The following is a 25,839-nucleotide window of genomic DNA, read 5'->3' on the forward strand; positions in this document are numbered from 1 at the left end:
ACTTGAACAGCGTGCAATCATTCGTTTTCTGAATTTGCGTGGTGTGAAACCAATTGAAATTCATCGACAGTTGAAGGAGACATGTGGTGATGGAGTTATGGATGTGTCGAAAGTGCGTTCGTGGGTGCGACAGTTTAATGAAGGCAGAACAACGTGTGACGACAAACTGAAACAACCTCAGGCTCGCACAAGCCGGTCTGACGACATGATAGAGAAAGTGGAGAGAATTGTTTTGGGGGATCGCCGAATGACTGTTGAACAGATCGCCTCCAGAGTTGGCATTTCTGTGGGTTCTGTGCACACAATCCTGCATGACGACCTGAAACTGCGAAAAGTGTCATGCAGGTGGGTGCCACGAATGCTGACAGACGACCACACGGCTGCCCGTGTGGCATGTTGCCAAGCAATGTTGACGCGCAACGACAGCACGAATGGGACATTCTTTTCGTCGGTTGTGACAATGGATGAGACGTGGATGCCATTTTTCAATCCAGAAACAAAGCGCCAGTCAGCTCAATGGAAGCACACAGATTCACCACCACCAAAAAAATTTCGGGTAACCGCCAGTGCTGAAAAAATGATGGTGTCCATGTTCTGAGACAGCGAGGACGTAATCCTTACCCATTGCGTTCCAAAGGGCACTACGGTAACAGGTGCATCCTACGAAAATGTATTGAAGAACAAATTCCTTCCTGCACAGCAACAAAAACATCCAGGAAGGGCTGCGCGTGTGCTGTTTCACCAAGACAACACACCCGCACATCGAGCTAACGTTACGCAACAGTTTCTTCGTGATAACAACTTTGAAGTGATTCCTCATGCTCCCTACTCACCTGACTTGGCTGCTAGTGACTTTTGGCTTTTTCCAACAATGAAAGACACTCTCCGTGGCCGCACATTCACCAGCCGTGCTGCTATTGCCTCAGCGATTTTCCAGTGGAAAAAACACACTCCTAAAGAAGCCTTCGCCGCTGCCATGGAATCATGGCGTCAGCGTTGTGAAAAATGTGTACGTCTGCAGGGCGATTACGTCGAGAAGTAACGCCAGTTTCATCGATTTCGGGTGAGCAGTTAATTAGAAAAAAATCGCAGGCCTTAGAACTTGATTGCACCTCGTATAGCAGGTCAGGAACTGGAAGCAGTTAATTCCATAAATTATCTGGGAGTGGGCGTTAGGAGTGATTTAAAACGGAATGATCATATAAAGTTGATCGTTGGTAAAGCGGATGCCAGACTGAGATTAATTGTAAGAATCCTAAGGAAATGCAATCCGAAAACAAAGGAAGTAGGTTACAGTACACTCGTTCGCCCACTGCTTGAATACTGCTCAGCGGTGTGGGATCCGTACCAGATAGGGTTGATAGAAGAGATAGAGAAGATCCAACGGAGAGCAGTGCGCTTCGTTACAGGATCATTTAGTAATCGCGAAAGCGTTACGGAGTTGATAGATAAACTCCAGTGGAAGACTCTGCAGGAGAGACGCTCAGTAGCTTGGTACAGGATTTTGTTGAAGTTTCGAGAACATACCTTCACCGAGGAGTCAAGCAGTATATTGCTCCCTCCTACGTATATCTCGTGAAGAGACCAAGAGGATAAAATCAGAGAGATTAGAGCCCACACAAAGACATACCGACTATCTTTCTTTCCACGAACAATACGAGACTGGAATAGAAGGGAGAACTGATAGAGGTACTCAAAGTACCCTTCGCCACACACCGTCAGGTGGCTTGCGGAGTATGGATGTAGATGTAGATGCAGATATAGACAACGACTAAGAAGACTGCTTGAAGTGATTTTACACCACAGTAACTCTGACCCGCATTCTGATAGACTGACAAAAAAACACTATAAAGTAGTTGGATTGGGTAGTCATTTCCCACCCAACTTATTCACCTGATGTTGAGACCTCAGATTTTCGCCTTTTCCGCTCTCTATCCAACAACCTTCAGGGAAATTTCTTTCCGGATAAAAATGCTCTCCGCACATTCTCGACCAGTTCTCCGCCTCAGAAGCACGTGATTTCTACAGTCGCAGAATGGACAAGTTACCTCAGCATTGACAGACTGTTATAAACAGTAAACGAGGATGTATTATTGATGACTAAAGTCTGTGTTACGTGAACCTGTTGTGTTTATTAAACAAATTGGGAAACGTTACGACTTACGCACTTATTGGATATCTGTATGATCTGCGCAACTTTCCAGTCTTTAGGTACTGATCTTTCGTCGAGAGTGTGGTAGTGTGCGTGCTAAAAATGAAGCTTTCAGCATCCCCCCCCCCCCCCCCCCGAAAGCAATCTAATTGGTAAGAGTCTGGTCCGGATATCTTGCCTTTATTGGTTCAAATGGCTCTGAGCACTATGGGACTCAACATCTGAGGTCATCAGTCCCATAGACTTAGAACTACTTAAACCTAACTAACCTAAGGATATCACACACATCCATGCCCGAGGCAGGATTCGAACCTGCGACCGTAGCAGTCGCGCGGTTCCGGACAGAAGTGCCTAGAACCGATCGGCCACCAAAGGCCGGGGTGCTTTTATTAAATGACTTAACTTGCCCCGCGCAACGAGGGTATTTACTTTTAAATTATTTAAATAGCTGTTCTTGATTCGAATTTTGTAGTGTTTACTGCATTTTGTTTGGTGGAGGAATTTCAGAAAGTCGTGTTCAGTAACTCCGCTTTACTGGTTTTGTCAACGGTAACAATACCATTGCTAGCGCACAATGAAGTTAATGATTGTGTGTTGCCGCCGGTATGTCTTGCATACGACCAGAATCTTTTTGGATTTCTGTCAGACCTCTATACGGAGTTTCGTTGTGGAAGCTATTAAAAACATCCCACTGAAGTCTTCACTAAGTTTCGAACTTACGTAAAACATGGACGACCCTAGACATTTTCTTTTCATTCAGATCTGCCTCTTTTTATCGTTCCTTTTGCAACAGTGTTCTCGCTTGCGTGCCAAGGGACGTTTTGCCACCTTTCAAGAAAATCGTTCTCCATAGTTGTAACAGTTATACTACTAGCTGGCCTAAGCACAATACTTCTAAGCGAATTCCAGACGTCATACCACAGTATGAGGTATGCAACATTTGTGCTTATAGTTTGCTTTGTAGCAATTGTGCTCCAACAGACCAATAATGTCTTTGACAAAAGGAAACAACTGCTAATGACCAAGTACACGGAAATTAAGGCAGTAAGTTTGCATCCCCGTATCTACCGTCGGTTAGTAATCCCACACCAAACATTTCCTCTGCTCGATCCCCGACGATGAACATGTCCCATGCTGTACAGATTCTCAGCGATACAATAGTGGATATTTCTTACGTTCAACTTTCCACGAATTACTAAGATTGTTTCATCAAATAAGAGAAGCCTTTGAAAGAAGAATTTCACCTTGTTCCCTCAAGTGTTCGGCATCTGCCTGTTGTCTGTGATTAGTTTCTATTTGATCTCTTCACCTCGTTCTTGGTCTGACTATTGATCTTTTCGCTAGTGACCGATACTTCGTTGTTACTTTAGGCCTTCTACGGTGCACAGGTTCGTAGCGTTTTTCCATAAGTTTAATAAACACGGCACATACGCATAGGAGAGACTTTAGTAATTAATAATATATTCTCCTCCACTATTTACAGCAGTCTGACAACGCTGAGGCAACTTTTCGATTCTGCGACTGCAAAAATGACGTTGGTTTTGAGGCGGAGCGTTGGTCGACCCTTTTTCGGAGTTAGTTTTCATCCGGAAAGATAGTTCCTTTTTCGATAGAGAGTAAAAAAGGTGAAAATCTGAGGGTGCAAGATAAGGTGAAACAGGTGGATGCTGAACGCTTTTCCAACCAAACTCCTGTACAACATTTCTTGTCCGCCTAGCAGAATGCGGGCGGGAGTTATCGTGGACCAGCATTGTTGTGTCTAGACAAGACAGTCTAGACACAAGGCGAGGAAACCGAAAGGGCACGCGTCAACTCACGCCGACTGGCGTGAGGTCTGGAACAGGATACGTATTGAATGCTATAAAGAAAAGTACGTAGCTGCGGTTATACTTAACTTAAATCCATCATTTGTATACAGCATTCTTGATGATACAAGTGAGACTCTCTCTAGAAATGGTTAATGGCGCCTTGCTAGGTCGTAGCCATGGACTTAGCTGAAGGCTATTCTAATTATCTCTCGGCAAATGAGAGAAAGGCTTCGTCAGTGTAGTCGCTAGCAAAGTCGTCGTACAACTGGGCGAGTGCTAGTAAGTCTCTCAAGACCTGCCGTGTGGTGGCGCTCGGTCTGCGATCACTGACAGTGGCGACACGCGGGTCCGACATGTACTAATGGACCGCGGCCGATTTAAAGCTACCATCTAGCAAGTGTGGTGTCTGGTGGTGACACTACAAGCATCACTTCACTCAGTCTTCCTGGTAGTTTTTCGTGGATTGCGGGAAGCAATTCGTAGTACAGGGTTGCCAACTCTCCCGTATTATACGGGAACTCCCGTATTCTTCTGAATTTTTAAGCATACTCCCGTCTACCGTTTTTATTTGATACGGAAGATAAAGTTTCCCACATTTGAAAAAATGACACCGATTAAGATTTAAACCCCTTCCGCATATTTTTCAAATCTCGTTACAGCATCAGTTAATCTATACGATTTAGTATTATCCATACATTTACTAAATCGACGAGTAGGCAACACAAAACATAACACGGTGTCGCGAGTCACGTTGCGATTATCTTGTTTCTTTGTCGTTCCGCCTAATCCAAAACTCCGTACAAAAAGAGAGGACGTATCAGAAGAAAATGGGAAGAAACTCATTTGTGGGTTAACCATGTAAAAGGAATCAATTCTAAAGCGTATTGCACCCTTTGCAGGCGTGAGTTCAGCGTAGCACAAGGTGGCCATACAGACTGTCAACAGCACGCCAACACCGAAGGACACAAAAGCAGAGCTAGGGAAAGTAACACATCTAAGATATCCAACTATTTTCAATGCCTAAGTAATAGTCCCACTAGTTTTGAATCCGACAAAGTCACTGTGGGTGAGTTATCGTTTGTGTATCATACAGCGAAACACAACCTAATGTATATTAGCAGGGACTGCGCAAATAAACTTGCAAAGAACGTATTTATGGTCTCGGATATGTCCGAAAAAATAGGTTGTGGTAGGACGAAAGCAGAGTCTACTGCAAAAAGTTTAAGTGATTTCCTAGATGCGCTTAATGATCCAGAGAAGTGCAGCACCGTTTTTTTCTGTGGCTTCAGATGCGTCGAATTTCAAGAACAGGGAAACGTTTTGAATTTTAGTGGTGAGGATCCAAGTAAAATGTTAATTCTCAAAGCACATCTCCAGTTTTTTCTTATATTGGAAATATTATTTTAGAAATGTCAAAATATCTAGGGATTTCAGACTGAACTATAATGGAGTCCTGTAGTGCCATTGAAGTTTTACCAAAGAAAATTTTGCAAAGAAAAGATGACTAGTTTTTTGGAAGCAATACACACAAGATTATAAATAGATTAGATCCTGTCAATCAGAAAAGATTTCAAAATAATCTTGTTGAGTTTTATGACACCTTTCATACTTAAACTGTAAAAATGTAAACATTTCTGCCAATGCTACAATTCAGTCCTTGCTCCCACTGTCCCTAAGAATTTGGTTAATTTTAATGATTTTCAGAATGTGCTTTACGCATATTCAGGTAGACATAAATGAGGGTAACTTGTACAATGAATTTTGTTCTTTGAAAAATATAATAAATACAAAAATTTCGACTGACGGTAGTGCGGTTGAAAAGTGGGCATCTGTGATGATTGAGGCAGAGGCCAAAGGAATTAACGCTAAAGAGATAAATAAGATTCTTGGCTTTGTTCTTAGTTTACCGGCATCTAATGCTCACACTGAAATAATTTTTTCTTTGATGAACAGCAGATGGTTTGATGATAGGAACCGTTGTAATCTAGATTTAACGAAAGCTGAACTACAAATAAGTGTTAATTTTTGTTACACATGTGATGAATTTGTCCAGTTTGTAAAGAACGATTGCCAGCTTCAGACTGCTGCCAATAGTGTAAACAAATATAGACTTAAGTAAAAAATTCTGTACACATTCAGCTTATAATTCTTATGAGGAAGTTTTTTGGTTGGTCCATGCAATAAACATGTTTTAAGTTTTAAATAAATTGTTAGGCCTATTAATTTTGTCGGGTCTCCCTTATTCTGACAGAAAAATGTTGGTAACCCTAAGTATATCACACCGTCGCTGTTCCACCAGATGCATAACATTATCTTCTGTAGAAGCACCTAGGTCTTTGAACGGGGAGTTGCTGCTTTGTTTCGGCTCAACCATTGCTTCCTTTGCCATACGTCAGCATACAGAAACCATTTCTCATCACCAGTAACGATACAGAATAGGATTGATCGGTGTTGTTCAAGAGCCAATTGATGACGAGCAAACAAGTGCACATATGATCACCCACTGATTTTTGTGATTTTTGCTTAAAGCATGCAGTACCCATACACCCGATTTTTCAGCCTTCCCCACTTCTGCAAATTTCGCATGGTGGTGGAATGACCACAGTGCATCACAGTTGCCAAGTCTCGAGTATACTGACGAGGATTATTATGGATTAATGCGTTTAAAAGATCTTCAGCAACGTCCATCTTCCTGAACGTGGAGTTTATAATGTCAAAACGATCCTCCTTAAGATGAGAAAAGTTTTCTTGCTGTGCTCTGTCCAATGGCATTATCCCCATACACGGGACAAATGTTTCTGGCTGCCTCCACTACTGTCACCCTTCTATTGAATTCAAACAGAAGAGTATGTCTAATATGCAGCAGTTCCTCCGCTTGGCATTCCGTTTTCTAGCATACGCAGCTCCAGTCATTGTCTCCAGATGACAAAATCCATGTTAACTCAAATGGCAACAATGAATTACAACTGAAACGTGACAATCGATAGATAAACCAATGGCAACTGGAAAACCAACAGGCGAAACAAAAACGCTACGAACTTTTCCACCAACGTAATATTTTTATTCGTTCTTGTGGCATGATCTCTCTATTTATTTCTATACACCCCGATCTCTACATCTGTATTTCTTTGAGTCCTAGTACTTGTCTGACTGTTATATTCCTAATGATATAAGACAGTCTGTAGTCACAAGCTCTACCTATTGTCTTGATGTTACATGACAAATCTGTAACAGAATTCCTTATATCTTGAGAAATCCCACTGGTTAATCTGCCGTCGAACTGGAACGTGAGATAAGTGGAAGCTGTTTGTGACAAGTTTCTCTGGGGCTAACATGTGAAGACATCATCTGTGTCTTTGCTCCGCTTGTTGCAGCTTTGTCCCTTATTCTCCGCGGCTTATTCCGTTTCCCTTCCGATGCAGTTACTTTGCACACTCACAGAATTGTTGTACTTCATGGACAGTGTCTGTCAAGATATCTTGGTACGAAGAAGGGGCGTTCAGTAAGCAATGCAACACGTTTGTCAGCCTCTATAGTTTTATGAAGTTCCGATCGGTGGCAGCACTATGCGTAGTCTTCAAAATGGCGACTGCAGCGAAAGTGCATCCCAAACAGGGAGCTATCACTAAGTTTCTTTTGTTGGAAAACCAGAGCATCGTAGATATTCAGAGGAGATTGCAGAGACCTGGAAGTGAACAAAAGCACAATGAGTCGTTCGGCGAGGCTCCTGTCATCATTGCGACCTGTCCGATCTGCCGTGTGCAAGCTGGCCGTAGGCAGCTGTAGCTCCTATAGCATTGGAATGTGTGGATACATCCATTTGAGGTGATCGGCAGATCACAAACACCTTGCTGCACGACTGGACGTCTCCGTCGATAGTGCTGACACACTGGTCCACTAATTGGGGTGCTCAAATGTGTGTGTCAGCTATGTTCCTCCCTGTATAAAAGAAGAAAATAAACAGCAACGGAGGATCATCTTGTGCTTTGTGACACTGATCGTGACAATTTTTTTGTCGAATATTGCCACAGGCGATGAAACAAAACGGCAATCCATTGAGTGGCGCAACACCACATCTCTTCCAAGAAAAAGCTGAAAACCTCATCCTCAGCCGGTAAAGACATGTTGACGGTCTTCTGGGACTGTGAAGGGGTTATTCTATTTGATTGCCTTCCTTATTGTGCAACGATCAACTCTGAACTATATTGTGCTTGAGCCGTGTGCGGCTCTTGCTCTTGCCGTTCATAACTTCACGTCGCGTAATTGCGGTAGTGGCGTTTCGATTCCTTCTTGTGTTAATGGTGCCACTGAGTTGCTAGTTTTGTTAGTCTGCGAGTGGCAGCAACAGGGTTATCGACAGCTAGTACTGTGGTACTATCTTTGGTGCCACGGCTAGTATTCTGTGTGCGTCAGGCAGTTTGGCTTTGGATGGAGCAGCGAGGAGGTCCGCAGCACGCGGGCAAGCCGGGACCGCTGGCGGCGTAAGGGCACTGTCAGACCGAGGGGCTGTAGCTGACGACCGAAGGCAGCACGTTTGAAGTTGAGTGAACCGTGTCAAGTACTGAAACTGTTGTGACTTGGCAAGACAGCCAAGCCACTATGATTGGTAGCCGAAAGGCACGCGTCTAAGCTCACGCAGGCTGGCGTGAGGTCTGGAACAGTTATAGGAGTTTATAGTAGGAAGAAAAGTACGTAGCTTCTGGAATACTTAACTTTAATCCATAATTGGTGAACATCGGTCTGACGGTACATGCATCACAAGATAAATAGCAAATGATAATGGCGCCTTGCTAGGTCGTAGCAAATGACGTAGCTGAAGGCTATGCTAACTATCGTCTCGGCAAATGAGAGCGTAATTTGTCAGTGAACCATCTCTAGCAAAGTCGGCTGTACAACTGGGGCGAGTGCTAGGACGTCTCTCTAGACCTGCCGTGTGGCGGCGCTCGGTCTGCAATCACTGATAGTGGCGACACGCGGGTCCGACGTATACTAGCGGACCGCGGCCGATTTAAAGGCTACCACCTAGCAAGTGTGGTGTCTGGCGGTGACACCACAGAAACCTCCACTGTTTGAGATCTCGCTGTTGTTTGCGTGTTGCTGCTCCCAGGGTCGGTGAGACCAACTGCAACAAGTGGAGTCTGTCAGGTTGGCAGAAGCTATTAGCCGCCTTCTATTCCTTGATGTTAGTTTGGATTTAGTATTATCCTTATTAGTGAAGTGCAACCGGCGGTATTTTCTACCTTGTGGTAGCTAACGCCCCAGTTACCTTCCCTGGAGGTTAGAGTACTTTTCCGGCAGTGTACCTTTCCTCGTCGTGTTGATACTGTCCGACACGGCGTATAGTTCGACAGCCTCTTGAATTGTACTGTGCATAACGTTTTGGGAGGTCTACCTAGGTTCTAGTGTTTCCTTCGGCCTTGGGTGTGTTCCTGAGGACATGGTACTATCCGTCTCTTCGCCCTTGCCTAAAAATATTCCATCATTGTACCGGTGATCGGACGTTAGTCGGATTGGTTAGTCGGTCGGTCGGCGCTTAAGCTACCCCTAGTGTGAGTTGCCATCCTGTTACGTGAGTACAACTCTTGGCTGCCTGTCTCACCGCTTACACCTTCCTCAGGTCGATCCGGGGAGCGCTGTCTGTAGATCTCTCCGTCTTATTTGGACAAGTTGTCATAATTGTTTAAAATTTACCCTAATGTTTTAACATGTTATTGCCTTCCCCACTTGTAATTCCGGCCTTCAACTGTTAATTGTTTGTAACACTGCTTGTGGCCTTCGGCCGACAAATTATTTCGAATTTTCTCTCAATAAGGCCTGCAGTTGTCACTATAGCTCGGTACAGTTCGTTAAGATTGTTTTAAAAAGGTTTTAGTATTTTAACATGCAACCGCCTTCCTTATTTGTAATTCAGGCCTTCAGCCGTTGAGTATTCTGAAAATTGCTTCTGGCCTTCAGCCCCCAATGATTTTGAATCCTTTCTTAATCAGGCCCTCAGCCGCTAATTGTGTGTAACATTGCTTGTGGCCTTCAGCCGACAATAACTTGCAATTTTTCTATAAAGGCTTTCAGCCGCCAGTGTAGTAAAATCTTTTAAAAATGATTGTTGAGACTTTTGTTTTTTAAAAAACAACCAACGGTAACTGATTAGGACCCGTCCACTTTCTCTAAGTCCCACGTTTCACTGCTACCCTCACTCAAATGAAGAAAGGGCTTCAGCGTGTCCGTCGCCCACAAAAATGCAATGTAACTTCTTCTTCTCCATGACAAGTCAAGGTCTCATACAAATCTGCTCACCCAAAAGGAACTCACAAAACTTTCAAGATCTGTCTCGTATTGATCGCTCGCGGTCAAAACCACCAGTTTATTCTCGTTACCTAAAAATTACGGTTCATACGTACATCGTAGAGAATGCAAAAGAACAGCGCCCTACGTTTCGGAAGAAAATGGGAGGGCCGTGCTCACCCAGACAGTACACACTATCATTTTGACCTCTAGAAGTTCATCACGGACAACAGCGGAAAGCACCCCACCCTCCAGGACTGCGGTGCACGAAGAAGGTACGCAAAGGAACACCTTGAATGTCGACTAGGTTAAAGACGTCGTGATATCTCCACTGACACGTGCAAGACCTGGTGACATCTGATGATCGTCGTATCATAAAGGCAGTCAGTTACAAACGCATGTCTCAAACGTAACTGTCCTACCTCTTCAACAGGGAGCAGGCTCAGGAGAGCTTTGTGTCATCCATGAGTGTCACCTACACTCACAACTCTCATAAACGTCTAGGAAGGTGTCATTGCGTGCAGAGGAAGAAAATCCTACGTAGTTAGGCAAGTGAGCTTACCCCTTGTAGTCTCCTGTTGTATTTACCAAGTGCTTTTGGTGTTAAACACAAATATTTTGCAGGAAGAGAATCCCCACCACAGAAATCAGTCGCTCCTGATTAGGAGCATGCAGCAACTACACCGCTTCGTCACATGGCCAAACGGCGTTAGGCGACGTCTGTGACGCAATGATAGCAACACAGACTAACAACAATTTGCAATAATTTATTTATAAAAACCTTACAAATAATTAACTGCACTATGAAGGTGGTGGGTGACAACAGTTTACTGTTCATTTACACTGATCTGTCCGCAACTCTGGCCTAGTCCTGAATCCCGTCAATGATAAGTACAATCACACCGCGTTTCGGGGATGGATATTCTCTTGGAAACTACTTGTGTGACGTAAGGTGGGATTACAAAATACGCCTGTCAGGGGCTAGCCTCAAGGGCAGACGTTTATGAAAAAGACACACTGTTTAAAAGATGCACCAAATCCACAATTCTGAAAATACAGCAACGAAATTTTGTAACATGCTTTACATGAAATTATCGCATTTATTGTTAACTTCCTTCGCTTATATGTATTTAAATATTTTTTTGTAGAATTTAAAAAATTATTTTCAAGAAATAATATATGTACCTTTTTCTCAGATACTCTTAAACAGATTTCGACAAAATTTTCTCTGTTCAATATTTTTGCATACAGTAAGCTTATAATTTTTTAATTATAATTCTCTTAGGATAATATAAAAGTCATGCAAAATTCCAAGATTTTGCCCTATATGTAAGCTTACACTCAGAATTTTAAAATTTACTCTGGAGACGACAATTGCTGGGTCTGTAGGAGTAAGTGAATGAAATTCCATAATTCTAATCATTAGGGATTCTGAGAAAAAGGTTACTAAAATTTTAAAAAAAGCATAATTTAACAGAAAATGCCATTTTTGGATCAATGTAACATTTTTTTCTTATGTCACCTCTTCAGACGGCCCCAGATTTGGACCTAGAGTCCTCTTTCCCTTCAAGAGTTCTGTTCTGGTTTGTCGTTTTCTGCCTTCTTTCCTTTAGCAGGTCTTCAACTGAGTTTTCAGCTGCAGAGAGGCGCTGTAAATCGATTTTTCTTAGGACATTTTGAATGGAATTTCCTGCCCTTAAGCCCCTTCTCTCTAATACCTTAATTCTCCCTACGTTCCCATCATTAAATACAAAAACTGCATCATAGGTTGCAATTCCGACAACTGTATCAGATGAAAATGCGGCGTAACAGGAATTGCTTCGCCATAAACAAAGCGGACGTTTAGTTATTGTTTCCAATACACAAAACAGAGTGACAGATGATCTATTAAACCCAAGGGTATACATAATGCGTTGTTTGAAAGTAATCCGTTAAATCGTTGTTGCTTCAAAATTGGGCGTGCAGGAAGGTCGCGAGACATATTTAATTGTTTTCAGTTACTTCGGATGCAACTTCATCATCGTTTGGGAAGTTATTGCCCATGACTTCTACTAATAAATAAAAAAATAAACTCGAAAATGACATTTTCGGTCAATTTCACGAACGTCGCCTCTTAACTCAGTTGCACCTGGGCACTAGGCAGCACGTCGCTGCACGTGTGTATGACTGTGTTCCGTATCTTCTGGAGGACTCCTAAACAACAATAACACACAACTGGGTGTATTTTCTTAGGCTCGTATCATGTGTGGACACTGAAACACATCTCATCATTATCTGTGGTATAAAAAAAATGGTTCAAATGGCTCTGAGCACTATGGGACTTAACATCTATGGTCATCAGTCCCCTAGAACTTAGAACTACGTAAACCTAACTAACCTAAGGACAGCACACAACACCCTATCTGTGGTAATTTCATGGTTATGTAATACTAGGTCAGTATTTACCAACTTATTATCAAGTCGTGAAGGGTTCATATTTCACGATGTTATGTGAGTGCACGGCACCCGGCTCATGGACATCTGCAGGAAACAACCAAACGGAATGACGTGAACCTGATAGGGAACGTGTGGGTCCAGTTGAGATATGCGGCGCTGAGACTCACTTTACACACTGGGCAGTTTGAACAGGGTGGACAAGCTTAAGCAGCAACTTGTTGACTTTCTTGTCCTCATCCGAAGCTGCGTGGTCAGTGTGGCTGAATGCCAGGCAAGAGGGCCGGGTTCGATTCCCGGCTGGATCGGAGGTTTTATTCGCTCAGGGACTGGGTGTTGCGTTTTGCCCATCACAATTTCATTAAAAACTACACGCGAATCGGCAGCTGAACTCTTTGAAAGTGGACTCCCGGTCAAAATATGCCATATGCACATTTAATTTGTTGACTCCTCTGTGGACAGCTCGTCAAGGAGGATTATAGCCTGTTACAGTGAAGGGACTCGAGCAACACGGTATAGAATATTGTCTTTCAGCACATTCTCGTTTCACATATATGCAAAAACATAAACATGCAAACAACTGCCATTCTTTTGGTCGTTGTGCATTTTCATTTCACTGTAATGTTATTCTGGTTATACAACAAAGCTTGCTCTTTCATTCCTTGTTCCATTTTCATCTTACAATAAGCCCTCTTATGTTCGTAGCCATGTGTAAAACATTTTTGTGAACTTTGGCAAGTACATGACAGTATTTTTTTTACTAATATAACTACTTTATAACACAGTTCATTGATGTGACAGTTCTTTATCTACACAAATAATCTGAAAACTGCAGTGAAGTGGATGGCAGAGGGCACTTTCCATTGTATCACATATTAGGGATACTTCCCTCTCCAGTAGCGTCATAGGAAGAATGACTGCTAAAATGCCTGTATACCTGAATGAGCGTCGTAATTATTTTCTGCTTGCCTTTACGGTCTCTATTGGGGCGATATGTAAGGGATTAGAGTACAGGGTGGGCAAAATACAAATAGTCCAGAAAATATTTCATGCACCGTAAAATAGGCAACCCATCTAAAATTATCAGCACCTGTGCAAGATGACGTAAGTTCGGGTGCCCACTTTAAAGAACATGAAAGATTTTCTGGACCTATTGTATTTTTAGCACCGTGTTTATTGCTATTTTCCTAGCATAATACTGATTATTTAAACTTCATAAGTGCGCTTTCACAGGGTAGCTGGTGTCTATCCTGAAACCTCTACCAGTTCAGGGTTTCCAACATCTCCATGACTCTTTGTCATGGCCCATATAAATCTGTGGCCATATGTACTGCCTTCCATTGTATACCTTCAATATTCCCTGTTATTACTACTTAGTATTGGTCTCTTAGACATGAGAAATATCCTCGGAAGGTTCGCACGAAGTGTGATGTTAATAATTTTTGCTATTCTGGAGGGTATGACGGAACCCTGCTCCCCTGTTTTGCGCTGTACAGTATATGAACCTTTTTAATAATTGTTTCAAAAAAAAATGGTTCAGATGGCTCTGAGCACTATGGGACTCAACATCTTAGGTCATAAGTCCCCTAGAACTTAGAACTACTTAAACCTAACTAACCTAAAGACATCACACACACCCATGCCCGAGGCAGGACTCGAACCTGCGACCGTAGCAGTCCCGCGGTTCCTGACTGCAGCGCCAGAACCGCTAGACCACCGCGGCCGGCAATAATTATTTCACGGCCACTGAAAAAAGGGGTATAATGTTCATGTTCCCTGTTATGCACGCAGGTTTCAAATTCGTATTGCACCATTAGCTTTTACTACTATTGTGTAATATACACAAAACCATGACATTACTATCTACGTACGTTGCGATGGAATAGGTGGCGTGTGACATTAAGAATTTTAAACGCTGTTGCTGTATTGTGCTAACGGCCTGCACCCATGACCTGTGGAATCCAGTGCACAGAGCTCTGCTTTGCAGTGCATAAGCACAACTGTTCCCAACGTATACTTTCACCTTTGTGCCGCGATACACAACGGATGAATCCGGTACGCTGCTTACGACATGTGCAATCGCATCAGCAGGAACTAATTAAAACGGCACGGTGGCCACCGGGTCACAACCCGAATGAAACGAAAAGGGTGGATTTCATTACGATATCTATGCCCGATTCACAACGCAGCGTCGATTTGCTTGAAGTACTGTATAAGTTCAGTGTTGCTGTAATTATAAGGAGCAATCAAGTGAAACGAAAGAGATTTGAAGTATGTAATCTCTTTATTATTTCGGAAGTAATAGCCATAACTATAAAACATTTATCCCACTATGAAACTATGGCAAGATAGAAAAATTTAGCGGTTGCCTACGAAACTATAATTGTACCCTGGCTTGCAACACCGTCCGAAGAAAATGTACGGCCGAAAATGTCTATCTTCACGGCTTCAAAAATATGGTAATCGAATGGGAAGAGATTGCTATTTTGTAGAGGATTTCCAGCGAAACTTACGCAGCGTACTCGAAACAACCTTGGCAACACGTGTGGAGGCGTTATACTGCAAGAGAACTTGATACCGCGCCTCAATTTTTGCAAAGTGTCCACGTACCAGTACACGCACCATCAAGTTCAAATGACCAAAAATGTTTGCGCCATCATTCTGTTGCAAAGTTGTTTCGACTAGGCTGCAGAAGTTTCTTTTTGGACGTTCTTAAACATCTGATATACAGTCGTGATCTTTCCCCATGCGATTTATATGTTTTTGGAACACTTACGAAGGATATTAGGGGTCGTAGATTTACTTCAGAATAGGAGGTGCACGCGTGGGTACAATCATCGTTCTACAGTGAAACGTCCCCTTTGAAAATTAAGAATGACTGTGCTGGTAAACCCCTTATGTTATCTGATTTACAAACAGCTGAGCAAAACTCAACGTACTCAGACAGTTATCCCTGACTAACAATAACCTACACCTTTCATGAATCACATACCTCACAAAAATCTTCGTGACTCGAACTACTGCAATCAGCGAGCGCCAGTACTGGGAGCTAACTAAAAGATTCTAACTACTGAAGGCACTAACTACTGTAGGCATAGTTCGCAAATGAAAGATTTTGATAGAGAACAAACAATGTATTTACCTTAGTAGTGTTCAAAAGTCATAATATATATACCAGTTCATGACATTCAGTCTTACAAATTTCCTTATTCTGATGGACACACGTCCAGATCGTCCGCTCATAGTAACCTGTCAAGACTCTGGCATCTCTCTCCCCACATCCACCACTGCTGGCGGCTCACATCCCACTGCCCAACGCTACACTAGCGAAGATTCCAACAATGAGTCCAACCAGCCACAGACTACACACAGCGCAGTCTGCGATTTTCACACAGACCACTTCGTGGCGTTACCAACAAAAAAACCTAAACAGCCTACTTTCAACAGGCAACCACAAACATCTTTCCATGAAGGCAATGCCTGTCTTGCCTCACAGTGACATAATTGTATTGATAGTTACGGCGATTACTTTTGAAATAATAAACAGTTGACTTCCTTCTTTTCCATCTTTCTTGTTTCCATTTGGCTAAAACGGCTAGGCCAAGAACTGATCCCGGATATGGCAAACCTACGCCAGAGTAGCAAGGTAACTGATATACATCTCACTAATATTACGCACCACAATATTTAAATCTGTCTACCAGTTCACGAGCGTAGGTGAAGAAGTCCTCCGTGTCTGCCAATCACGAGCGTCCAAAGTCGCCGAAGTGGCGTCAAATCGAAAGACTTGAACCCGGCGAACGGTCTACCCGACGGGAGGCCCTAGTCACATGACATTTACATTTAGGAACAAGTGTTGTCATCGAGCGGTTTCGTTTCCACTCTGGCTCTCACAATGAGTGTTTGTGCCAACCAATCAGGGACCGTTTCCTTCCTCCGAATCGCTTTAGCTTTCAATATCATTTTATAGTAACTGACACTTTCGAAAAGTAATTAATATCCCAGATTATTTAGTGGGCGAAAGACCTTCTTTTCCGACAAGTCTTGAATACACTAAATCTTCTTTATAGTAAACAGGACGAAAACAGTTTAAATGTAGGGCTGTAATCCGCTCCCTTCGTTTTCTGGAGGACTACAGTACTTTGGGTGCACAAGGCAGGATGTACCGTTGCTACTAGCACTGTGACAGGCCTAGCCCCATCCCATAGGCAGAATTCGCAGTGTAACGTACCTTCAAATCTTCTACGGAGGTCGCTCCAGGCCTTCGAGAAGTCTGATGGGTCGCTTTATACCGGCATCAGCCCTCACGCCGATTTCCAACGTTCCCGCAGCACCTGACATTAAACTGACTATCCCCTTATTTATTTGCTCCGTTCCACTATAGTTAGGGTTGCCAGGTCCAAAGAGAGAAAAACCGGATTCTGCGTTATACGTAGCCAGACATTTTGTCCTAAATACCGGACTGCCTATTGTAAATAAAAACAGAATCAGACGGACATTTTCAGTGGTTTATTAGTAGTCAATTACAGTCAGGTTTTTGAGCTCTGAATCATAATGAGCATAAACTAAAAAAAAAGCAGTCAAGAGCCTTATAATTTGGCTGTTATGAAAGCAAGTAAATGCTCAGGCTCCTTAACTACTGTCTTCTTCCTAAGTTGCTCTCATTGACACTTGCGTGTTTCAACACGAGCAGAGGCGGCGTGCGAGTGAGGTGACACGCGGCGGGTTGTCATTGTCTGATCGGCACATTCTACTTTGCCTCTCTCGCTCTGCGTGTAGCATTGGTGTGACATTGTATGTTAGGCATCTCTGGCCTAGGAAGAAAAACGTAAGACAAATGCATAAGAATAGCATTAGTTAGTATATTTACACAGGGTGGCCAGAAGCAGTATGCCGGCCGGGGTGGCCGAGCGGTTCTAGGCGCTACAGTGTGCAACGCCGTGCGGTTCTAGGCGCTGCAGTCTGGAACCACGAGACCGCTACGGTCACAGGTTCGAATCCTGCATCGGGCATGGATGTGTGTGATGTCCTTAGGTTAGTTAGGTTTAACTAGTTCTAAGTTCTAGGGGACTAATGACCTCAGAAGTTGAGTCCCATAGTGCTCAGAGCCATTTGAACCATTTGAACAGTGTGGAACCGCGCGACCGCTACGGTCGCAGGTTCGAATCCTGCCTCGGGCATGGATGTGTGTGATGTCCTTAGGTTAGTTAGGTTTAAGTAGTTCTAAGTTCTAGGGGACTGATGACCTCAGAAGTTAAGTCCCATAGTGCTCGGAGCCATTTGAACCATTTGAACCAGAAGCAGTGTGAAAAGCTTGTAAGGGTGTTGCAGGGTAGGTGTGCTGAGAAATAATTGTTAAGAAAAGAATTCGATAAGTTGCTTCGTTTCAGAGTTAATTATCATTGCAGTTAGCCAGTCAGGCCTTTTCTCGCGCAAATTCAATCGGCCCGCCACTTAACAATTAATGCCACTTGTTCTCGTAGTGTAGATGAGAGCGCAAGTGACTGCTCAGCCTTTGGTTCGCGTTCGATCCTTACTACCGTCCCATGTCCAATTTTTTTATCGGCCTCTTTCTCAGCTTAGGAAACCAAATTAAGAACACGTTTAGTGTTACCGTTTATGGCGAGCCGCTTAAATTTGAGCGCGCAACGGCGTGATTGGATAACTGCAGTGCTAATTAACTCGCAAACGCTGCAACCTATCGAATTTTTTTCTTAACAATTATTTCTCAGCACAACCTACCCTGCATCACATTTACAAGCTTTTCAGACTGCTTCTGACACTTGAATGAGGATGGAACCCGGTCAGAGAGGTAGATGGTTCAAATGGCTCTGAGCACTATGGAACTTAACATCTGAGGTCATCAGTCCCATAGAACTTAGAACTACTTAAACCTAAGTAACCTATGGACATCATACATATCCATGCCCGAGGCAGGATTCGAACCTGCGACCGTAGCGGTCGCGAGGTTCCATACTGAAGCGCCTAGAACTGCTCGGCCACAGCGGCCGGCTCAGAGATGTAGGATAGAGGTGAAATGATATCAGCCGATCCGACGTAAGCCCCCCCCCCTATCCACCCCCCCCTACCCACAGACACACACCATGACTATCCTATTGCAAACCTACCTAGCAAACATGTTTTCAAACGGCTGTAATACGGAAACGGTGGGTTTCCGGACTTGGCTACCTATTCAAAATATGTACTCATTCCCCTCTATAAGTCTTAGAAGTTTGTGACAGGCATTTCCGAATATCCTGCCTCTGGCCGCACACGGGCGGAAAAAAAGCGGACACGTCTGGCTAAAGCTGGACACCTAGGATTAGAATAGATTAGATTCAGTTTACGTTCGATAGACCCAAAAATGAGATGATTCTCGTGGGTGTGGAATATGTCAGAAACTATAACATAAAAATCACAAAACATTTGAACATTTGTCAGGAGTTTGTCAAACTAGGTGAATACAATAGAGTAAACTGGAACAGCTAATATTTACGGAGTCAGAATGAAACATTGTTATGCACTATTAATAAATTTATCGTACACAAAACACCTAATCTTGAGTGTTGTGACAAAATGCTGTTAAAACTGAAATCTAACAGACATTTTTACTTAAGCTGGCCTAACAGTCTCTGTTAAGATATTCGTCTGTAAAGTAAAAGGAGTTGCGTATCAAGAAGTGTTTCAAACTCTGCTTAAACCGTGCTTTATCTGAAACCAAGTGTTTAACTGTTTCTGACAATTTATTGAAAATGTTTGTTCCTAGATATTGGAGCCCTGTTTAGACCAAAGTAAGTGATTTTAGGTCTTTATGTGGGTTGTTCTTATTTCTAGTATTGATACTATGTATTGAACTATTGGTTGGAAATAGAGATATATTACTTGCAACAAATTTCAGTACGGTATAAATATACTGAGAAGCAGTGGTTAGAATACATAGTTCCTTGAAGGGGTTTGTACGTGATGTTCTTGAATTTGCACCACAAATGATTCTTATTACACGCTTTTGCACGCTAAAAACTTTTGCTCGGTTTGACGAGCTACCCCAGAATATGATCCTACATGACATAATACACTCATGCTCATAAATCAAGGATAATTGCAGAAAGTGATGCCACACAACGTGGCACTACGCAAAACTGGCTCTAATAGCATAAGCACATAGGGAACACATACGACACAGATCTGTAAGTCCACGGTGTTGGTGATAAGTTGAGAAAACCGTCCCGAAACACATGTGCTACAAAACGCCAAAACGCATGTACCCCGACATCAATATGGGATATGATCACCATACACACATACACAGGCCGCACGAGGGGTTGGCATATTCTGGATCAGGCGGTCGAGCAAACTGGAACAGCTAATATTTACGGAGTCAGAATGAAACATTGTTATGCACTATTAATAAATTTATCGTACACAAAATACCTAATCTTGAGTGTTGTGACAAAATGCTGTTAAAACTGAAATCTAACAGACATTTTTACTTAAGCTGGCCTAACAGTCTCTGTTAAGATATTCGTCTGTAAAGTAAAAGGAGTTGCGTATCAAGAAGTGTTTCAAACTCTGCTTAAACCGTGCTTTATCTGAAACCAAGTGTTTAACTGTTTCTGACAATTTATTGAAAATGTTTGTTCCTAGATATTGGAGCCCTGTTTAGACCAAAGTAAGTGATTTTAGGTCTTTATGTGGGTTGTTCTTATTTCTAGTATTGATACTATGTATTGAACTATTGGTTGGAAATAGAGATATATTACTTGCAACAAATTTCAGTACGGTATAAATATACTGAGAAGCAGTGGTTAGAATACATAGTTCCTTGAAGGGGTTTGTACGTGATGTTCTTGAATTTGCACCACAAATGATTCTTATTACACGCTTTTGCACGCTAAAAACTTTTGCTCGGTTTGACGAGCTACCCCAGAATATGATCCTACATGACATAATACACTCATGCTCATAAATCAAGGATAATTGCAGAAAGTGATGCCACACAACGTGGCACTACGCAAAACTGGCTCTAATAGCATAAGCACATAGGGAACACATACGACACAGATCTGTAAGTCCACGGTGTTGGTGATAAGTTGAGAAAACCGTCCCGAAACACATGTGCTACAAAACGCCAAAACGCATGTACCCCGACATCAATATGGGATATGATCACCATACACACATACACAGGCCGCACGAGGGGTTGGCATATTCTGGATCAGGCGGTCGAGCAAACTGGAACAGCTAATATTTACGGAGTCAGAATGAAACATTGTTATGCACTATTAATAAATTTATCGTACACAAAATACCTAATCTTGAGTGTTGTGACAAAATGCTGTTAAAACTGAAATCTAACAGACATTTTTACTTAAGCTGGCCTAACAGTCTCTGTTAAGATATTCGTCTGTAAAGTAAAAGGAGTTGCGTATCAAGAAGTGTTTCAAACTCTGCTTAAACCGTGCTTTATCTGAAACCAAGTGTTTAACTGTTTCTGACAATTTATTGAAAATGTTTGTTCCTAGATATTGGAGCCCTGTTTAGACCAAAGTAAGTGATTTTAGGTCTTTATGTGGGTTGTTCTTATTTCTAGTATTGATACTATGTATTGAACTATTGGTTGGAAATAGAGATATATTACTTGCAACAAATTTCAGTACGGTATAAATATACTGAGAAGCAGTGGTTAGAATACATAGTTCCTTGAAGGGGTTTGTACGTGATGTTCTTGAATTTGCACCACAAATGATTCTTATTACACGCTTTTGCACGCTAAAAACTTTTGCTCGGTTTGACGAGCAAACTGGAACAGCTAATATTTACGGAGTCAGAATGAAACATTGTTATGCACTATTAATAAATTTATCGTACACAAAATACCTAATCTTGAGTGTTGTGACAAAATGCTGTTAAAACTGAAATCTAACAGACATTTTTACTTAAGCTGGCCTAACAGTCTCTGTTAAGATATTCGTCTGTAAAGTAAAAGGAGTTGCGTATCAAGAAGTGTTTCAAGATGGGACTCGCAGCACCACTGAAAAGGCGGATATACTGGTGCCAAATGACGTCCCGATATACCTGACCTGTTACACTTACTCTGTCAAAGACATGGAGGGGTGTACGTGTACCAATCACAATTCCACCCCACACCATCAAACCACGACCTCCATACAATTCCGTTTCAAGGCCATTAAGGGGTTGGTATCTGGTTCCTGGTTCACGCCAGATGAAAACCCGGCGAGAATCACTATTCAGACTATACCTGGACTCGTCCGTGAACATCACCTGGGACCACTGTTCCGATGACCATGTACTGTGTTCTTGACACCAGGCTTTACGGGCTCTCCTGTGACCAGGGGTCAGTGGAATGCGCCTTGCAGGTCTCTATGCGAATAAACCGCGTCTGTTCAGTCGTCTATAGACTGTGTGGCTGGAGACAACTGTTCCAGTGGCTGCGGTAAGGTCCCGAGCAAGGCTACCTGTAGCACTCCGTGGCCGTCTGCGCCACTGATGGTGAAACATCGGTCTTCTTGTGGTGTTGTACACTGTGGACGTCCCGTACTGTAGCGCCTGGACACGTTTCCTGTCTGCTGGAATCGTTGCCATAATCTCGATATCACACCTTGTGGCACACGGAGGGCCCGTGCTACGACCTGCTGTGTTTGACCAGCCTCCAGTCGCCCTAGTATTCTACCCGTCATAACGTCATCAATATGTGCTCTTTGAGCGATTTTGAACACACAGTCACCTTTAGCACGTATGAAACCGTCTGCACACTTACTCGCTGCACCGTACTCTGACACGCACCAACACACCTCTGCGTACATGGACTGCTGCCAGCGCCTCCGTGCGACGACCGCAGGTCAAATGCACCGCGTGTTCATACCTCGAGGTGATTTAAACCCGCAAACCGCCCACCAGAGCGTTGTTTCACCATGTGTCAGCATTATCCTTAATTTATGAGCGTGAGTGTAGAATGAAAGAAAGCGAAGTCTGCAAGTTTTTTAGATTCTACATCTACATCCATACTCTGAAAGCCACCTGACGGTGTGTGGCGGAGGGTATCTTGAGTACCTCTATCGGTTCTCCCTTCTATTCCAGTCTCGTATTGTTCGTGGAAAGAAGGATTGTCGGTATGCCTCTGTGTGGGCTCTAATCTCTCTGATTTTATCCTCATGGTCTCTTCGCGAGATATACGTAGGAGGGAGCAATATACTGCATGACTCTTCGGTGAAGGTATGTTCTCGAAACTTTGACAAAAGCCCGTACCGAGCTACTGATCCTCTCCTGCGGAGTCTTCCACTGGAGTTTATCTACCATCTCCGTAACGCTTTCGCGATTACTAAATGATCCTGTAACGAAGCGCGCTGCTCTCCGTTGGATCTTCTCTATATCTTCTATCAACCCTATCTGGTACGGATCCCACACTGCTGAGCAGTATTCAAGCAGTGGACGAACAAGCGTACTGTAACCTACTTCCTTTGTTTTCGGATTGCATTTCCTTAGGATTCGTCCAATGAATCTCAGTCTGGCATCTGCTTTACCGACGATCAACATTATATGATCATTCCATTTTAAATCACTCCTAATGCGTACTCCCAGATAATTTATGGTATTAACTGCTTCCAGTTGCTGACCTGCTATTTTGTAGCTAAATGATAAAGGATCTATCTTTTTGTGTATTCGCAGCACATTACACTTGTCTACATTGAGATTCAATTGCCATTCCCTGCACCATGCGTCAATTCGCTGCAGATCCTCCTGCATTTCAGTACAATTTTCCATTGTTACAACCTCTCGATACACCACAGCATCATCTGCAAAAAGCCTCAGTGAACTTCCGATGTCATCCACAAGGTCATTTATGTATATTGTGAATAGCAACGGTCCTAAGACACTCCCCTGCGGCACACCTGAAATCACTCTTACTTCGGAAGACTTCTCTCCATTGAGAATGACATGCTGCGTCCTGTTGTCTAGGAACTCCTCAATCCAATCACACAATTGGTCTGATAGTCCATATGCTCTTACTTTGTTCATTAAACGACTGTGGGGAACTGTATCGAACGCCTTGCGGAAGTCAAGAAACACGGCATCTACCTGGGAACCCGTGTCTATGGCCCTCTGAGTCTCGTGGACAAATAGCGCGAGCTGGGTTTCACATGACCGTCTTTTTCGAAACCCATGCTGATTCCTACAGAGTAGATTTCTAGTCTCCAGAAAAGTCATTATACTCGAACGCAATACGTGTTCCAAAATTCTACAACTAATCGACGTTAGAGATATAGGTCTATAGTTCTGCACATCTGTTCGACGTCCCTTCTTGAAAACGGGGATGACCTGTGCCATTTTCCTATCTCCTACACCTGACATCATTCCCTCTGCGAAAACAGACGTGTTTAGGCAACCCTAACTACAGCGTTTCTGTAGTTGCATTCCGCTTGATTATCCGATGATACGAATAAGGATGAGCATCGGCCTTCTTGCCAGGATGGTTTCGCGCTAGAGCGGTAACAGCATCAGGATGCTGAATCTGGCCGGTATGTAACGGCGTCGGCGCTGTGTGCTTGTGTCCGCAGCTGACGGTGAACCTGTCGGTGGCGTCGTACGGCGTGCTGGCGCTCCACCTGCTGCTGGACGGGCGCGCCGCGCCGTGGCAGGCCGCCGCCACGCCGCTGCTCTACGTCTTCTCCAGCACCTTCACCGGTAAGTCAGCACACGTTACTGCTCCAGCGGCACCACCATTCGTGGGAGTCTGCAGGAATTTTTCCAAGAGCGGGCAACATCTAATAAATTTAAGAACGAGAAATTTGGGTATTTTCTTCCAATACCCGTCAATATATTTTTGTATTTATGTAATACACTACTGGCCATTAAAACTGCTACACCACGAACATGACGTGCTACAGACGCGAAATTTAACCGACAGGAAGAAGATACTGTGATATGCAAATGATTAGCTTTTCATAGCATTCACACAAGGTTGGCGCCGATGGCGACACCTACACCGTGCTCACACGAGGAAAGTTTCCAACCGATATCTCATACATAAACAGCAGTTGACCGGCGTTGCCTGGTGAAACGTTGTTGTGATGCCTCGTGTAAGGAGGAGAAATGCGTACCATCACGTTTCCGACTTTGATAAAGGTCGGATTGTAGCCTATCGCGATTACGGTTTATCGTATCGCGACATTGCTGCTCGCGTTGGTCGAGATCCAGTGACTGTTAGCAGAATATGGAATAGGTGGGTTCAGGAGCGTAATGGGGAACGCCGTGCTGGATCCCAACGGTCACGCAGCACTAGCAGCCGAGATGACAGGCATCTTATCCGCATGGCTGTAACTGATCGTGCAGCCACGTCTCGATCCCTGAGTCAACAGATGGGGACGATTGCAAGACAACAACCATCTTCACGAGTAGTTCGACGACGTTTGCAGCAGCATCGACTATCAGCTCGGAGACTATGGCTGCGGTTACCCTTGAGGCTGCATCACAGACAGGAGCGCCTGCGATGGTGTACTGAACGACGAACCTGGGTGCACGAATGGCAAAACGTCATTTTTTCCGATGAATCCAGATGAATACAGCATCATGATGGTCGCATCCGTGTTTGGCGACATCGCGGTGAACGCACATTGGAAGCGTGAATTCGTCATTCTCATACTGGCGTATCACCCGTGACGGTACGGGTTGCCATTGGTTACACGTCTCGGTCACCTCTTGTTCGCATTGACGGCACTTTGAACAGTGGATGTTACATTTCAGATGTGTTACGACCCGTGGCTCTACCCTTCATTCGATCCCTGAGAAACCCTACATCTGAGCATGATAATGCACGACCGCATGTTGCAGGTCCTGTACGGGCCTTTCTGGATACAGAAAATGCTCGACTGCTGCCCTGGCCAGCGCATTCTCCATATCTCTCACCAATTGAAAACGTCTGGTCAATGGTGGCCGAGCATCTGGCTCGTCACAATGCGCCTGTCAGTACTCTTGATGAACTGTGGCATCGTGTTGAAGCTGCATGGGCAGCTGTACCTGTACACGCCATCCAAGCTGTGTTTGACTCAATGCCCAGGCGTATCAAGGCCGTTATTACGGCCAGAGGTGGTTGTTCTGGGTACTGATTTCTCAGGATCTATGCACGAAAAGTGCGTGAAAATGTAA

At 43.6% G+C, this 25,839-nt stretch overlaps 1 protein-coding gene across 1 annotated transcript in view; it reads left to right on the top strand.

Moving 5' to 3' along the window:
- The window catches only part of LOC126176564 (uncharacterized), a 366,332-nt gene that overhangs the window by 303,117 nt on the left and 37,376 nt on the right, over nucleotides 1-25,839 (top strand). The window contains exon 3 of the mRNA XM_049923724.1: nucleotides 24,252-24,378. Within this exon, the coding sequence (XP_049779681.1) occupies nucleotides 24,252-24,378 (127 nt within the window). The remainder of the gene's footprint in view (nucleotides 1-24,251; nucleotides 24,379-25,839) is intronic.

This window comes from Schistocerca cancellata, chromosome 3, assembly GCF_023864275.1.
Source record: "Schistocerca cancellata isolate TAMUIC-IGC-003103 chromosome 3, iqSchCanc2.1, whole genome shotgun sequence".
NCBI classification, from domain to species: domain Eukaryota; kingdom Metazoa; phylum Arthropoda; class Insecta; order Orthoptera; family Acrididae; genus Schistocerca; species Schistocerca cancellata.